Source organism: Felis catus, chromosome B3, assembly GCF_018350175.1.
Source record: "Felis catus isolate Fca126 chromosome B3, F.catus_Fca126_mat1.0, whole genome shotgun sequence".
Classification (NCBI taxonomy): Eukaryota; Metazoa; Chordata; class Mammalia; order Carnivora; family Felidae; genus Felis; species Felis catus.
The window spans coordinates 6,532,110-6,549,207 of record NC_058373.1 but is presented as its reverse complement, the minus strand read 5'-3'; the positions used below and the strand labels follow the sequence as shown (position 1 = coordinate 6,549,207).

The window sequence follows — 17,098 nt, the reverse complement described above, 5'->3', positions numbered from 1 at the left end:
CCAACTGAGCCACCCCGCTGCCCCCGGATGGAGGGATATTTTAAATGTGACTGTGGATGCGGTGGCAGCGGTGGCAAAGCCAAGGCCTGTCACTCTTCCCCAGCCCAGCAGGACCTGGTCTGGTAGATGTCACCTGCACAGTGAGTGGGGTCAGTTGGGAAAGGTAGCTGGTTAAGGCAGAGTGGGACGAGGGCCAGACAGGCTGACCTGCCTTCTAGGCAGTATGGCAGAGTGATAAGAGCCTGCTTTGGAATGTGACCGCCCACCTTTAAATCCTAACTCTGGGGGGCGCCTGGGTGGCTCGGTCGGTTAAGCGTCCGACTTCGGCTCAGGTCACGATCTCGCGGTCCGTGAGTTCGAGCCCCGTGTCGGGCTCTGTGCTGACCGCTCGGAGCCTGGAGCCTGTTTCGGATTCTGTGTCTCCCTCTCTCTCTGCCCCTCCCCTGTTCATGCTCTGTCTCTGTCTCAAAAATAAATAAATGTTAAAAAAAAAAAAATCCTAACTCTGGCACCTTCTAGCTGTGAAAAGTGACTTCAGCACTCAGTGACTCAGTTTCCTCCTCCGAGAAGTAGGGATGTAATTAGAGGACAGGCTCATGGCTTTAGTGACGATAAAAGTGCTTAGTTCAGTGCCTGGCACTTAGAAAATATAAATGCACAGTAAATGGTGGCAGTTACTCCAAATACGCAATCGGTGTGCATCTGGGTGGAGAGGACCCACATTATCCACCCCTCTGTAAAACAAGAAACCCCTCTGCTGCCCCTCAATAGGTGGCTTCCCAGTCTCTGCTTTGGTATTCCCCTGAGCGCGGCGGGAGGGGTGTGGTGGTGATCCCTTTAGAATATCCTTTCTCTGGGATTCCAAGGGCAGGGAGCCCCCCTGTTTTTACTACTGGAAAATTCTCCTTGTTTTAAAACTCATCCTTGGTCTGACCTCCAAGCGGGCTTCCATAATGTCATCCTGGGTCCTGATTTTGCCTCCTGGGGGTACCTGGGGCAGGGGTCAAGATCCTGTGCATGGGACATTGTCCAGACTCCGTCCCCAGAAATGCTTTTTGGTTTTCCCCAGAAATAGTTCTTGTTTTTCAACCCATTCCTACTTGGATAGGTTTGGGATGCCTTCACCCTCCCATGCCCTCTCCAGACATCCAGGGGCTTATGAGAGTGTCTCTGAGGGGTGGTCCCGGGGAGCAGTGCCTGACCCCCACTGGTCTCTCTAGACCCATTCCTCTAGAGCAGGCTGCAACACCTGGGGCTTGGATCTTGGGGTGCAGCTGAGGAACCTTGAGTCCTTTCCTTCCAACAGCCCCTTCCCTGGGCTCCTGCTCTGGCTACTGTCTGGCTTTGGGCTGTTTCCCTCCCAAAGTCTCCCTGGGGCTGGGGAACCCCTCATTCTATCATTCTGCTTCCTGGCATCTAGTCCCGCACTGGCCAATACATAAGCCTCTAACCACAGGTAGTATTTTAGCACCTGAAATCAGATACTGGCACCAAAGAACTGAATTGTAACTTTCTTTTTTTTTAATTGTAAATTTAATTCACTTAAATTTAAAAGTGGATACCGGATGCAGTTATTGGAAGACTTTTAAGTATGTTTGGAAGAAGTTAGGTGTGTGATTCTTTTTTTTTTTTTTTTAATGTTTATTTATTTTTGAGACAGAGAGAGACAGAGCATGAATGGGGGAGGGGCAGAGAGAGAGGGAGACACAGAGTCAGAAGCAGGCTCCAGGCTCTGAGCCATCAGCCCAGAGCCCGACGCGGGGCTCGAACTCACGAACCATGAGATCGTGACCTGAGCCGAAGTCGGACGCTCAACCGACTGAGCCACCCAGGAGCCCCTTAGGTGTGTGATTATACTTCCTCAACTGTAAATTCTGTGATCAAGTATTTCTGATAAAAACTTAGAGTTCAACACAAGATGTGCTGTGCGTATAAAACACCTGCCGGTTGGGGAGCCTGGGTGGCTCAGTCAGCTGAGAGTCCAACTCTTGATTTTGGCTCAGGTTGTGATCGTAGGATGGTGGGATCGAGCCCCACGCCGGGCTCCGTGCTGAGCGTGGAGGAACCTGCTTAAGAGTCTCTCTTTCTCTCGGGGCGCCTGCGTGGCTCAGTCGGTTAAGTGTCTGACTTTGGCTCAGGTCATGATCTTGCAGTTCATGGGTTCAAGGCCCGCGCCAGGCTCTGTGCTGACAGCTCGGAGCCTGGAGCCCGCTTCGGATTCTGTGTCTCCCTGTCTCTCTGCCCCGCCCCTGCTCACGCTCTGTCTCTCTCAAAAGTGAAAAATAAACAACAACAAAAAAAAGAGTCTCTCTCTCCCTCAACCCCTCTCCCTGCTCACACGCACTCTCTAAAATAAATAAATTAGGTAGGTAAATAAATAAATAAATAAAATGCCTGCTGGATTTTGAAGATTAGGTACAAAAAAGAGTATAACATTTCTTACTATGGATTTTTACATGGCTTAGTGTTCTGACACAGTACTGCTTTGGATATATTGGGGTGAAGCTATACGAGTTCACTTCACTTGCTTCTCTTTACTTTTTTTGGTGCGGTTATTAGAAAACGTACAATTTTCTAGTTGCAATTGTAATGGCTCCCCTTATATTTGCGATGGACAGCGCCGGTCTAAACCTTACCACTTGAAATATAGCCTGTAGACCAACAGCATCAACGTTATCTGGGAGCTTGTTAGAAATGCAGAGTGTGAGGTTCTTCTCCAGACAGGCTAAGTCAGAATGTGCATGTTTACAAGGAGCCCCTGGAGTCTATGCACACAAAAGTTTGAAAAGCACTGCCCGAGAGCTTCTGGCCCTGTCCCCCTTCCGCCTGTGGTCAACCTTGCCTGACCTCTGACGTCCAGCTCTGAGGATTTGTGGGGAAGTTGATTGAGGACCATCCTCTTCCTCTTTGGGGCAGGCCAATGGTGGCCCGGTTGGGGGTGCAGGAAGCGGAGAAAGGACAAAGAGGGGGGTATCCTAACCTGATTCTAGGCCTGGCCCTGTCTACTACGAGCCATGGACTGAGGCCACAATTTCTCTTAGGCCTCTGTTCGACACTTGCAAAATGGTGTTATGAGCCGAACTGTGTTTCCCCAAATTCCAAGTATTGAAGTACTATCCCCCAAGGACTCCAGAATGTGAGTGTATTTAGGGACACCTGGGTGGCTCAGTCGGTGAAGCAGCCGACTTCAGCTCAGGTCGTGATCTCGTGGTTAGTGGGTTCGAGCCTTGTGTGGGGCTCTGTGCTGACAGCTCGGAGCCTGGAGCCTGCTTCCCATTCCGGGTCTCCCTCTCTCTCTGCCCTTCCCTGCTCACGGTCCATCTCTCTGTCTCTCTCTCAAAAACAATCATTTAAAAAAAAAAAAAGGGGGCGCCTGGGTGGCGCAGTCGGTTAAGCGTCCGACTTCAGCCAGGTCACGATCTCGCGGTCCGTGAGTTCGAGCCCCGCGTCGGGCTCTGGGCTGATGGCTCAGAGTCTGGAGCCTGTTTCCGATTCTGTGTCTCCCTCTCTTTCTGCCCCTCCCCCGTTCATGCTCTGTCTCTCTCTGTCCCAAAAATAAATAAAAAACGTTGAAAAAAAAATTAAAAAAAAATAAAAATAAAAAAAATAAAAATAAAAAAAAAAGAATGTGAGTGTATTTGGAGATAAGGCCTTTAAAGGGGGTAATTAAGATAAAATGAGGTCAGCAGCGTGGGCCCTAATCCAGTGTGACCGGTGTCCTTACAAGGAGAGGAAATTTGGACACAGTTACTGAGGGAAGACTGTGTGAACACACAAGGAGAAGACTGACCTCTACGAACCTCTACGAGCCGAGGAGAGAGGTCTCAGCAGAAACCAGTCCTGCTGACACCTTGATCTTGGATGTCTAACCTCCAGAATTGTGAGAGAATACATTCCTGTCATTTTAGCCACTCAGCCTGCAGTAGTACTTTGTTAAGGCAGCTTTAGCAAACTAATCTGGATGTGATACTGGATTTTTTCCCGGGCACTTCACGGGGCGTGAGGTTCCTGGGAGGTAAAGAGGGTGGGGGAGAGCTCAGGCTGCCCCGCAGGAAGGAATCACAGTGGCCCCAGTGGCCTGTCAAAGCCAGGCGATGGGGTGCTTCACGAAGAACAGTCCTGTGCATGGAGAACACTCGCGGGTTAACGGCGCAGCCCTGACAAAGGAGGGCCTGCACGCAACTCTTCAGGAAGCTAGCAGGCCACAGGGCCCTTTTTAGGGAGCAGAGCCTTCTGTGGCATTTTCTGCTGCTCACAGGCCTTCTCCTGCCTCTGCCCCGCACACTCCCCCCCACCGCCGAGTCACATTCATGTCTCGCTCCTGGAACAATAGTGCCCTTGTGTGAGGGGAGACAGTGCCCTCATTGGCCCAGACACCTGTGCTGGCCGTGTTGACAGAAAACCGTGGGCTCCCTGGCTCTCCTCTGCCAGGCTGGGGGCAGGAAGAGAGGGGGCTCCAGTTTGCTGTGCCCCCTTTCTGTACTGTGACAGGCACCTTACCTGCGGTAGCTCATCCAGTCCTTCCAGATGTGAGGTAGGGGGTGTATTCCCCGTTTTACAGAAGAGGGAACTAAGTCAGAAAGATGGGGGCCCTGCCCAAAACTGCGCAGCCGGGAGTAGGTCCTGGTCACTCTAAAGCCCTCTCATCCTTCAACACACAAGGCTGTGCTCCCCCCTCCAGAAGGGAGAGCGACAGGTGTGACTGCCCAGGGAAGTCACTCCTGGCTCCTGGGGAAGGTGACATCACCTCGCTTTCCTGGGAGCAGCCCCGGGGGCAAGAGTCTGGCCACTGCCATTCCTGGGAGAGGGAGGACCCCAAGGAATGCCCTGGCATCAACTCCTTAGGGAAATGGGAAAACCCAAATCAAGGGACATTCTGCACCTTCCTTAAAGTTACCTGGGGGTAATGAGGGGTGGCTGGGTGCTCAGCATCCAGTTTCGGCCTAGGTCGTGATCTCACGGTGCGTGGGTTCAAGCCCAGCCTTGGGCTCTGGGCTGACAGCTCAGAGCCTGGAGCCTGCTTCAGATTCTGTGTCTCCCTGTTTCTCTCTCTGCCCCTCCCCTGCTCACGCTCTGTCTGTCTCTCTCAAAAATAAATCAACATAAAAAAAAAAAAAGATTTGGTGGTAAAGCTGAGGTCATCTGCTGGGAGTAAAAAAAGAGAAATGTTTGAAATCATCCTCATGAAGGCGGGATAAACTTACTAGGGAAGGTTGTGGAAATGTTGAGGTCCCCTGGAGATTGGTTCCTATGGCTTCTCAGAGGTACCCATGGACACAGTCAAGAGAGTTCTCCAGCACAACCCAGAGGCCCACGTGTCCCTCCCATGGAGGGAAAGGCTGGCTTCAAACGGGCAGAGTCTGCCAGCTGGGTGGTTTGGAAGGACAGACGGGGGCGGGGGGCAAATGGAGGATATTGGCTAAAATGTGGTTTAAGTATTAAAGCTTGGAATTGAAGAGGGAGGACTGGGGGACAGTGAAGATCAGGGAATGAACAAGCAGGAGTAAATAAGCAAGCAAACTGACCAGATGGGACGTTGACATCTGAGTCGTGACTTGGGAGGTGGCAGAGGATGGGCCCAAGAACGTGAGTAGCTGAGGTGAAGTGGGAGATGGGGACAGAAGCAAGCTGAGAGGCCCTTTGTGAGACACACAAGCCACCCCTGTTCTGCAGCCAGGCAGGATGACAGCAGAAAAGGGTGGAGGGGGAAGATGGCGGATGGTTGTCTCCCTCTCCTCATCGAAGCGCAAAGATGGGCCCTCAAAGGGCAACTTCACTGATTATTTATTTATAAGCCAGAGCAGTCCGCTAGATTCACCACTGGGCTGGGGTTTTTTGTTGTCATAATTTCAGATTGACAGAATAGTTGCAAGAAGAGTACGAAAAACACCCATGTGCCTTTCGCCTGGATGTTAACATGTGACCACACTCGCTTTGTCATTCTCTCTCAGATACACTCCTTCCTTTTTCCTAAACCATTTTAGAGTAAGCCGGAGACCGGATGCCCCTCTTCTCCTGAACACTTTAGGATGTATTTCCAAAAAAACAAGGACATTCTCATCATTAACCACAGTACAATGAGCAAAGTCAGGAAATGAACATTGATCTGTTACAATTAGATCATCTACAAACCTTAATCAAATATCACCAATTGTTGAGAGGCCAGTTTTTAAGGATTACTGTCCTCCCTCCTGGTCCTGTCTTCCAGGCCTCTGAGAAATAAGAGACTGAATAGGGGAAGAGAACTAACCTTATTATTATTTTTTAATGTTTATTTATTTATTTTGAGAGGAGGCAGGAGAGTGTCTGTGTGAGCCGAGGAGGGGCAGAGAAAGAAGGAGAAAGAATCTTAAGCAGGCTCCTTGCTGTCATCGCGGAGCCCATATGCAGGGCTTGATCCCACAACCCTGAAATCATGACATGAGCAGAAATCAAGAGTCAGGCGCTCAATGGGCTGAGCCACCCAGATGCCCCCCTTTGTTTGTTGTTTTGAACTTTTAAAGTGTTTTGTTTTTTAGTAACGTCTACTCCCAACGTGGGGCTCAAACTCACAACCCCAAGGTCAAGAGTTAGATGCTCTACCCACTGAGCCACCTGGGTACCCACTGTTTTGAACTTTTAATCTTCAAATGATTGCAAATTCAAAGGAAGCTTCAAGAGTAGTAATACATTTTTAAGCCAACATTTTGGTTTTGAAATGGAACATTTCATTGAGATAATTTTTTTAACTTTATTTATTTTGAGAGAGAGAGAGAGAGAGAGAGAGAGAGAGAGAGAGAACGAGAGAGAGTGGGGGAGGTGCAAAGAGACAGGGAGAGAGGGAGAATCCCAAGAAGGCTCTGCACTATCAATGTGGAGTCCAACGCAGGGCTCAAACCCATGAACTGTGAGATCGTGACCTGAGCGGTAATCAAGAATTGGACACTTAACCGAATGAGCCACCCAGGCGCCCCTCATTGAGATGATTTAAAACCGTATTTTTCTAAGGGTGAGCTCCTGATTTTGCACCCAGTTAACAAATATTTGTGAAGCATTCTCTGTATGTCACTTTCCTAGACACTGAGGATGCACATAGTAAGCTGTTAAACCTCTGTCTCAAACACTACCAAGTTGGAATTTCTCCAGGGTGGACTCAACTGGCTCTCTTTAACAATCCTGTGAACTGCCCGAGTAGCGTTGTCTTTTTTTTTTTTTTTTTTGGCTAATTATCTTAACCATTTTCTTTTTTTCTATCTTCACCATTTAAAAAAAAATTTTTTTTAACGTTTGAGAGACAGAGAAAGACAGAGCATGAGCATGGGAGGGGCAGAGATAGGAGGAGACACAGAATCTGAAGCAGGCTTCAGGCTCCGAGCTGCCAGCACAGAGCTCGACTCGGGGCTCAAACTCACAAACCGTGAGATCATGACCTGAGCCGAAGTCAGACGCTTAACCCACTGAGCCCCCCAGGTGCCCCTATCTTCACCATTTTTAAGTGTACACTTCATAGTGTTAAGTGCACGCATATTATTGTGAAACAAATCTCCAGAACTTTTTAAAGTTCATTTTATTTTGAGAGAGAGGGAGCGGGTGCACCCAGAGCAGGGGAGGGACAGAATCTTAAGCGGGCTCCACGCCCTCCCCACTCGGGCTCAATCCATGACCTTGAGATCATGACCTGAGCTGAAATCAGGAGTAGAAATCTTAACCGAGCCACCCAGGCACCCCTGGAACTTTTTCATCTTGCAAAACTGAAACTCTGTATCTATTAAACAATAACTCCCTTTTTGCCCCTCCACCCAGCCCTTGGTAAACATCACTCTACTTTTGTTTCTGTGAATTTCGCTCCTTTTGAGTATGATTCCACCCAGCATTTGTCTTTTTATGACTGATTTAACCTAGCATAATGTGCTTAGAGTTCCTCTAGGTTTTGTGGCAAATGACAGCATTTCCTCCCTTTTTAAGGCAGAAGATGATTCCATTGTGTGGATATACCACATTCTGTTTATATGTTCGCTGTCCATGAAGATATGGGTTGTTTCTGCCTCTTGACTATTGTGAACAATGCTGCTGCGAACACGGGTATACAAAGGGTGAGACCCTGATTTCAATTCTTCTATCTATATACCCAAATGTGGGATTGCTGGAAGGAACTAACACCATGAAGTGTTTCTAAGTGCCAGTCTTTTTATACATACTACCTTGATTTTTCTCTCAAGCAACATTGCCCTTAAACCCAGACGACTGGAGCTCTTGGGCTGGGTGGGTGCCTTATTAACTACCTTCGTAGATGATGAGGAGCTCAAGAAACCTAGAAGGTTTCTGGATGGCTCAGTTAAGTGTTGGGAGTCTTGATCTCAGCTCATGTCTTGATCTCAGGGTTATGAGTTCAAGGCCTGCGTTGGGCTCCGCCCTGGGCATGAAGCCTACTTTAAAAAGAAAAGAAACAAACAAACAAAAGAAACCTAGAGGGTGTACCCTAAGAAACCCATATGCCTTCCTTCAGACCACACTCTGGGTAGCTTTCCAAAACTCGTCCTTCCCAGGTCGACCCTCTCCAGGACAGGTCTAGTGTGCACAGCCGTAGGCCCAGACAGTAGCCACCGGCAGCTCTAGGGAGGAGGCATGGTGTGAATCTTCAGGCTGTGTGTTTACATGCAAACATACGAAGCCCCTCAACACTTCAGGATCAAGTATCCTGAATGATAGGGGGCCTCCATTTGTCCTTTTTCTCTGGACTCTTGCAAAAATATCAGTAGCTATAATGTTCTTACACAAATGTGAACTATTGACAAGATCTGAAGAACATTTAGTTCCTCTATTGCAAACCTGTTTTGAATTGGCTGTATTTTCTAAACTCAGTTTGTCACTAGCTGCCCAGTGTAGGAGTCTAGTTGCTACTTAGTAAGGAAGCCTGCACCAGGGTGGGGCGTCTGTTCTTTTCCTTTGCATGTGTACCCTCCATTAGTGCTAATGGAAAACACAGATGATACATTCACGCAACCGGCGGAGAAAAGACCCTGAACTGTCAATGCCACGGGGTAGACACTGACGCAGGCAATTCAGTAAGTGCACCCTGGGATGCACAAATGGAGGGTCGAAAAGGTACGTGAGCTTGTTTGACCACACGGACCTACGAATTTGTGGCTGTATAGCCCAGTCCCATAAGCAGCCTGGGAAGGAGGTTTTGTGGGGAGATGAGGTAAAGTCGTCTTGGCAAGCTAAAATGATTCCTTTCAGGAATAATCTTCCAAATCAGCTGCTTATTACACACATTACAGATCGATATTGGGCCAGGAATGTAGTAGAAGTAAAACTTGCTTGAGAAGGGTCATAAGCAAGGAGCAGCCTTGGACAGCTAAGAGGCATCATTCTCTTCCAGCAGCTATGTTTCTTCCTGGACTGGCCAACTAGACCCATCCCATCCAGACTGGGGCTCAGGCTCCAGACTGCATGCCCCTGATCTTAGCGTTCCTTCACATGCCACCCCGCAGGAACCTCACATTTGGTTAAGTCCAAATCTGAGGCCTCGTCATCACCACCCCCGCCCCCCTCCCCAAACCTGCACCTTTCCCCGTGTTCCCTGTATCAGTTCCCTGGCAGTAGCAACCCACCCCCACCTGTCACTCAAGGCTGAATATTCCTCAGCTCCTCCCACATCTCCCCCAAGCCCTTGTGCTCGGTCAGCTCGCTGGATTTGCTAATCTCTTTCACATGCTGTTGGCTCAATTCTGCCTGTCCCCACTGCAACCTCCTATTTCCAGGACAATTTATAGGCCCGAAAACGTCCAGCCTTCAGTCCCTCTCACCCGCATCATCTTTTCCGAAGTCTCTGCGGCACTCACCTACCAGAGATATTTTTCTACAATGTGAATACAATCACACCCTTCCACTTCAGCTGTTCCCCCACTACCCTAGATGTGAAAAGGACTTCGGAGCGCCTGCTTTCCCACCCCCACCCCAAGTATTAGCCAGGGGCTCGCTTGTTGCTCTCAGGCCCTTTGCACAAATTTCTTCACCCTCTTTTAAATGTTTATTTATTTGGGGGGGGGGGGAGGGCGGGCACAGAGAGGGAAAGTGAGAATTCCAAGCTGGCTCCCCGCTATCAGCGCAGAGCCCAAATGGGGGTCTTGATCTCAGGAACTGTGAACCATGACCTGAGCAGAAACCAAGACTCGGACACATAACTGACTGAGCTACCCAGGCACCCCGGCTTCTTCAAACTTAAGACTCGATCCTCCTCTCCGTTGCTCTTAGTTTTACTGTTTTTTTTTTTGTTTTGTTTTGTTTTCAGTGTTTATTTTTGAGAGAGAGAGACTGACAGAACGTGAGTGGGGAAGGGTGGAGAGAGAGAGGGAGACACATAATCTGAAACAGGTTCCAGTCTTTGAGCTGTCAGCACAGAGCCAGACTCCGGGGCTCCAACTCAGGAATGGCTAGATCATGACCTAGGTCATGAAGCTTAACCAACTGAGCCACCCAGGCGCCCCACTACTGTTGGCTATTTATTTAACAAATATTTACTGAACATCTACTGCTTTGCCAGGCTATGCCCTAAACGCTGAGGTTTTGGAATGGGAAGAACAAAAAGCCTCCTGGCCACGTGGCATTTACATATTAGGGATTACAGGCACCTCCCCAGCACAAGGAATGGGAGACCTTCATCTGCCCTCCGCCTTCCGAGGGCTCCCCACAGATGACCTGTGGGGGCCATCCCTTGATTTGGCCCCTATCTCACTGACTCTTTCCCTAACAGTCCACGAGAACGGCTTGACGGGTCTAGACCACACTCCGTCTACGTACAGGCCACACTGCGCATGCTCTCTGCGGTCCTGAGCGCGAGTTTGCAAGCTACGCCTACCCGAGGCTGGGAGTGGGAACTTCCGAGCACCCCACACCCCTTCTGCCTTAATGGTACACCCCACGCGCGTGCGCCCGGGCAGCGGAAATAAGCCTTGGGGGCGGGGCCTGTTGTGTCTCGTGACGGAAGTGTGGTGGCGTCCCGCCGCGCGGGCTTTTTGGAAGTTCGCAGCAGCGGTGGAGCTGAGGTAACAGTGCCGAGGGGGCTCGCTGCCCGGGCCGTGGGACCCTGCGCCGGGGGCGGGGAGCGGGTGCGCGAGGGCGGGAGGGCTGCCGTTCCGAGCTGGCGTTCTGGTGTTTTCTCTGGGGTGTTTCCCGCCGCGTCTTTCGGTTTCCGCGGCTCCCTCCTCCCGGCCGTGCTACCCTCTCCGCGCTCGTCTTCGATTCTTCGCTCTCCGTCAGGGTTCAGCTCCTGCGCCCGAGAAACGTAACCCCATTCCGCCTCTAGCTCAGTCACGGTCGGCATCGCCAGCTGCCTCGCTCCGGGGTTTCTGTTTGTGGTTACGTGGTGCTGTCGGGGTTTCTGTTTGTGGTTACGTGGTGCTCTCGGGGAAGCCCAGGCGCGAAACCCGGCGCGTCTCGTTCCCGGGGCCGCTAAGCTCGGCGCCTCTGGGCGAGGGGTGTGCCGGGCGCACCGGCGCTGCGCAGCCGCCCGCTAGTTACTCATCTCTGGTGGTCGGCCGAATTTAGCAAAACGCACCTGCTGGGATAGGTTGATTTCAGCATCTTCCGCTTCTGGCTGCGCGTCTCTCTTGGTCAGTATGCCCTTCGTGCATTTTCTCTGCCCACCCCGGGCTCTAACCGGGGTAAGGGGGTCGGAGCAGGCGATCTGGGGGTCGGGAGCTGGGCAGACCTAGGCTTTATTTCTGCCTCTTCCACTGCTGGCCTTTTAACCTTGGGGCGATTACTTTATCCCTCCAAATTCTAAAAGACGTTCATCTAAATTGGGGCTGATAACACCTACTCGACAGGGTTGGTATGAGGGTCAAATGAGCGGGTCTTGGGACTCGTAAGGAGTTCAGTGATTTATTCAGCAAATAATTTATCGGGAGCCTGTTATAAGGCAGGTACCGGTGTTTAAATACTGGAGGTTCACTGGTAAACAAAACCAGACATGGCCCCCTGGCCTCCTGGAGTTCATAGTCAAGGGGGAGATACAGTCCTTCAGCTAGCATTAGAAATACGACTTTATTTTTTTAAATTTACATTTCTTTTTTTTTTTTTTTAGTATTTTTATTTATTTTTGAGACAGAGCATGAGCAGGGGAGGGGCAGAGAGAGAGGGAGACACAGCATTTGAAGCAGGCTCCAGGCTCTGAGCTGTCAGCACAGAGCCCGACGTGGGGCTCGAACTCACCGACTGTGAGATCATGACCTGAGCTGAAGTCAGACGCTTAACCGACTGAGCCACCCAGGCGCCCCTAGAAATACGACTTTAAAGGTGTGGTGATGGGGACGTAGTAGGATTCTCGCACAGAGAGTCATGACCCCGAGGCTTTTCTTTCCAGGAAGCAACTTTATTTCTGTTGGCACCGCGCAGTTGGGTTCCAACCCGAAGAACTGAGCCCCGAACTTCCCGTGGTGTAGTTTTTTTTTTTTTTTTTCTTAAATACATTTTCTATTTCTTTGTCTCCCGTACATGGTAACACACACAAACACGTCGTCTGATTAAGTAGTACATAAGATCAGGAGGGATGTTGTCACGTAGGCGCATAGCCAGGTTACCTTGAAGTTTTTTTGTTTTTTCTTTTCTCTCATCTTTTTTTCCTCTCCTTAGGGAAGGGACCCTAAGGAGAGAAGAGAAATTGCTGTTGCCTTCAAAGGATGCAGTAGGGGAGTGTTTAACCTAGACGGAGCTTCTGGGGAAGTGTAGATTGAGCTGAGCTCTGAAGGATTTGTAGGAATTAAAAGATTAGAGGGCAGGGGATGAAAGGAGGGGTATGTATGTGAGTTCCAGACAGAAAAACATCTATGAGGGCCTGTGGCAGGAGAACTTGGGATTTGAAGGACTGAAGGCAATTCAGTGTGGCTAGAGTATATAGGGATTAAGGGTAGAGTTAGGTGTGGGCCAGACCCTGCAGGACTTTTTTTTATCCTGACTTCAGGATATGGGACTGATAGAGAAGATGGCTGAAGAGTTTTAAGGTGAGGATGGAGATGGAGTTTCAGCTGCATTAACAAAAAGATTACTTTAATTGCTGTGTGGGGGACAAGTTAGGAAGCTTTTGTCGTAGTTCAGGTGAGAGGTGGTGGTGACTTTGGAGTGATGGGGGAGTAGTGGATCTCAGAAGTAGACAGATTTGAGAGCTGATTAGGGGTTCACGTTGACAGGACTTGGTAGTGGATGTGGAGGAGGGCGGTGGAATTGTTAAGAATGTTGTCCAGGCTTCTGGTTTCAGTCTGAGTGGATGGTGGTACAACTTACGGGGATGGGAAACATAAGAGGAAATACAGGAGGAGCAGCAGGTGGTCTTTCCACCAGTCTGCATTTCCCCCTACCCATAATACTCTTATAGCTGCTCACTAAATCCTACTTCCTAATGTCCCTGCCTTTCACCTTTTTCCTTTACACTTCCCAGGATCACCACCTGAATATAGGCCTTTGTCTCTATCATTAAAATAGGCCTCAGTAACTTCTTAGTCTCTGCTCCTTATCCTTACTCTCTCCGTGCTTTATTTTTTTAATGTTTATTTATTATTTTTTAAATTTAACTTATTGTCAGATTGGCTAACATACAGTGTGTAAAGCGTGCTTTTAGTTTTTGGGGTAGATTCCCATGATTCATCGTTTACATACAACACCCAGTGCTCGTCCCAACAAGTGCCCTCCTCAATGCCCATCATCCATTTTCCTCTCTCCTCCACCTCTCATCCAACCTCAGTTTGTTCTCTGTATTTGAGAGTCTCTTATTTATTATTTTTGAGAGTGCGCATGCGCACACACGGAGGGAGAGAGAGAGACAGACAGACACAGAATCTGAAGCAGGCTCCAGACTCTGAGCTGTCTGCACAGAGCCTGACGCAGGGTTGAATCCTTGAACTAACTGTGAGATCATGACCTGAGCCAGAGTCAGGATGCTTAACTGACTGAGCCACCCAGCGCCCCCTCTCTCTCCCTACTTTAATCTACATGCTTGATACCAGATTGTTTCCTCAAAACCTTTTCCAGTCTTAAACCGGCAGAATCTGAATCAGGCAGATTCTCTTTTGCTCCAGAAGTTTTGATTGCTGTCTATTATTTACAGAATAAAAGCTAAATCCCTTAAACCTGGCATTTAAGGTCTTGTACAGTTTATTCCCAGTCTGTCTTTCTAGCCATCCTATTCACTGTTCCTCTACTTCAACTCTGTACCTCAGGCAGTTTACTCATTTTCCCCAAATAAGTTTTTCAAATTCTCCCTATAAAAGCCTTTCTTCGTGTCATTCTCCTTCCCAGCAGTGTATAGAGTATACCATCTGGTTATCTTGACTACCTAATTTAATCTCTTGAGTTCCGGTTCAAGCTTTCCTCTGCTGGGATGCCTTCTTGACGTTTGAGCACACATTTATTTCGTTAGTCTTGTTAACTTCTTCTTTTTTTTTTTTTTTAATTTTTTTAAATGTTTTTATTTTTGACAGAGAGAGAGAGAGAGACAGACAGAGAGAGAGAGGGAGACACAGAATTCGAAGCAGGCTCCAGGCTCCGAGCTGTCAGCATAGAGCCTGATGCGGGGCTCAAACTCACGGACTGTGAGACCATGACCTGAGCCAAAGTTGGACGCTCAACCGACTGAGCCACCCAGGCACCCCAGTCTTGTTAAAGTTCTTACTAGTTTTCATACCATTTCATTGGCACTTTGCCTTTATAGTGTTTTTGGTTTATTCATTTGTGAAATATTATTATATGCTTGTAATAATATTCTTGTGTGTATATTTATAGTTTATCACACTATTAAGTGCTAGCTTTGTTCTAGACAGTGTGCTGGGTAGATGCTAAAAAAATTAAAATGGGCAAAAATTCTGAAACCACTTGATTAGAATACAAGTTTCTAATACAGAAATTGCAGGGAATTTTCCAAATTATTTTGGTTTGGATGAAAATCACCTACTCATACTGGTTAGTAGCCCTTAACCTATGGAGTACCTGCTGTGTACACTCCTGATAATGTATAAAGTACTCAGTTAACAGGGAGGGAAGGAAAACAGTCAAGCTTGTTTCCTTGTGGAAGTTTCATCCAGCTCTGACACTTTTCCCTTACAGTTCCCTGATAGAGCAACAATGGACCAGGAAATATTATCTCTAGCAGGAGAAAAAACAGCAGACAAACTGCAGGAATTGCTTCAGGCTGTGAAAGAAGATGATGTAAGTATTAAGCATGTTCTGCTATAAAGCAAATGTCAAGCATGATGACCAATTCAAAGAACATGTTAGAAAAATTACTCTGCCACTTTACCTCCTACTCACCTTAGGAAACAAGGATTTTTTGATAAATGTTAAGAAATGGGGAGAGGAAGAAAATAGACAATCGAAGGGCATTTGTATACAACTATATAGCATTTAAGTATTTATGCAATTATATATAAATATATACACACACATACAATACATATGTACATACATACAAATTAGGGTACTTTTAAGGTTATTAGAACAATACTCCTTGAAGGTAATGTCCTGATTATAGTTTTTGATGTGACATTTTGCCTACTGATGCTTCTTTATTAATATTTTCCCCTAAAAAAGATAAATTCATAAGCAGTACAATATTTTGAAATTCTTTTTTTTTATTTTTATTTTCTAACATTTATTCATTTTTGAGAGTGAGAGAGACAGAGTATGAGCAGGGGAGGGGCAGAGAGAGAGGGAGACACAGAATCAAAAGCAGGCTCCAGGTTCTGAGCTGTCAGCACAGGGCCCAATGCGGGGCTTGAATTCATGGACTGCGAGATCATGACCTGAGCTGAAGTCGGATGTTTAACCGACTGAGCCACCCAGGCGCTCCAAATATTTTGAGATTCTTTTGTGAATCTTCTTACTCTCCTGATACACTTCTCCTTTTTGCATTATATGTGTTCTTAGCTTATTCATATTTGTGTATGGAAAGGAATCCCTCCTTAACATTAACCTTAAATATTAAGTATATATGTCTAAACGAGTTAAGACTTTGCATATTATGTTTTTAGAGGAATTTTTGCATGCCTGTGTTGTGGTACGTTGTAATTTCTGTTAAAATGTGACACTAATTGGGAATTGAGGTAGGGGTGGGCTCTGTTTTGTTTTTTTTAATTAACAAAAGCAGGACTGCTTTTGTAGCAGTTTTTTGAGACAAGCCATTGCATGAGTTGCAGCTTGAGTTATTCTATAGACATTAAGATTTGGTTAAAACCAACTTTTAATTAGTTTGTTGATTTATAACTTATGTTTTATATGCTTTTGAACTTGAAGAGGCCTTAACATTAACCATAATAAGCAAAAATAAGAACTAGAACAAAATTCATGATATAAATAGATGCTGTGAATTACTTCTCTGATTCTTGCTTATCCCTAGAAAAGATCTCTATCTCTTGGCTTTTGTAAAGATGAAATGAGTTAATGCATGTAAACCATCTAGTAGACACTGAATAATTTTTTTTTAATGTTTATTTTTGAGAGAGAAGGAGAGACACAGCGTTTGAGTGGGGCAGGGGCAGAGAGAGGGAGACACAGGATTCAAAGCAGGCTCCAGTCTCTGAGCTGTCAGCGCAGAGCCCGATGCGGGGCTTGAACTCATGAACCATGAGATCATAACCTGAGCTGAAGTTGGACGCTCAACCGACTGAGGCACCCCGCGCTGAATAATTGTTAGCAAAATTCCTTCGCTGACACAGACACAGTCTTCTGAACATTTCTCTTTTGTTAACATTTGCCTCAAAAGTTTAATACCTCAAACTGGACAAAATTTCTCTTATTTTCCCATTAATGCAGAATCACCTTTTTGGCCATGATATCGTACTGTTGTCTCATTGCTTTTACAAGCAACTAAAATCCCAACTCATTTTTGCGGATGTTGGTATTAGGCTAATTTTCTTCATCTCTGAATTTTTGTAGTTAGTTTTTAGAACCCACATATAAAATTATATACTTATATCTTAATTATCTTTTAAAATTAATTGCATTTTGCTCTATCAAGATCTTTTTGTATCTTGATTCTGTTGACCAGTGTAGTAGTCATCTTTTTATATCCTCTACAAATTTATTAAGTATTCCAGCAATATATACATTCACTTTATTTAATGTCCAT

At 47.1% G+C, this 17,098-nt stretch overlaps 1 protein-coding gene across 4 annotated transcripts in view; it reads left to right on the top strand.

The window, feature by feature from the left end:
* The window catches only part of FANCI (FA complementation group I), a 105,432-nt gene that overhangs the window by 4,373 nt on the left and 83,961 nt on the right, over positions 1-17,098 (top strand). For 2 of the 4 annotated variants that reach the window (XM_045058809.1, XM_045058810.1), the window contains exon 2: positions 15,079-15,180. In XM_045058809.1, coding sequence (XP_044914744.1) covers positions 15,079-15,180 — 102 coding nt within the window. Of the gene's footprint in view, positions 1-10,890; positions 11,028-11,458; positions 11,595-15,078; positions 15,181-17,098 lie in introns of those variants that run through there. The other 2 variants (XM_045058811.1, XM_045058812.1) reach the window with 2 other exon arrangements.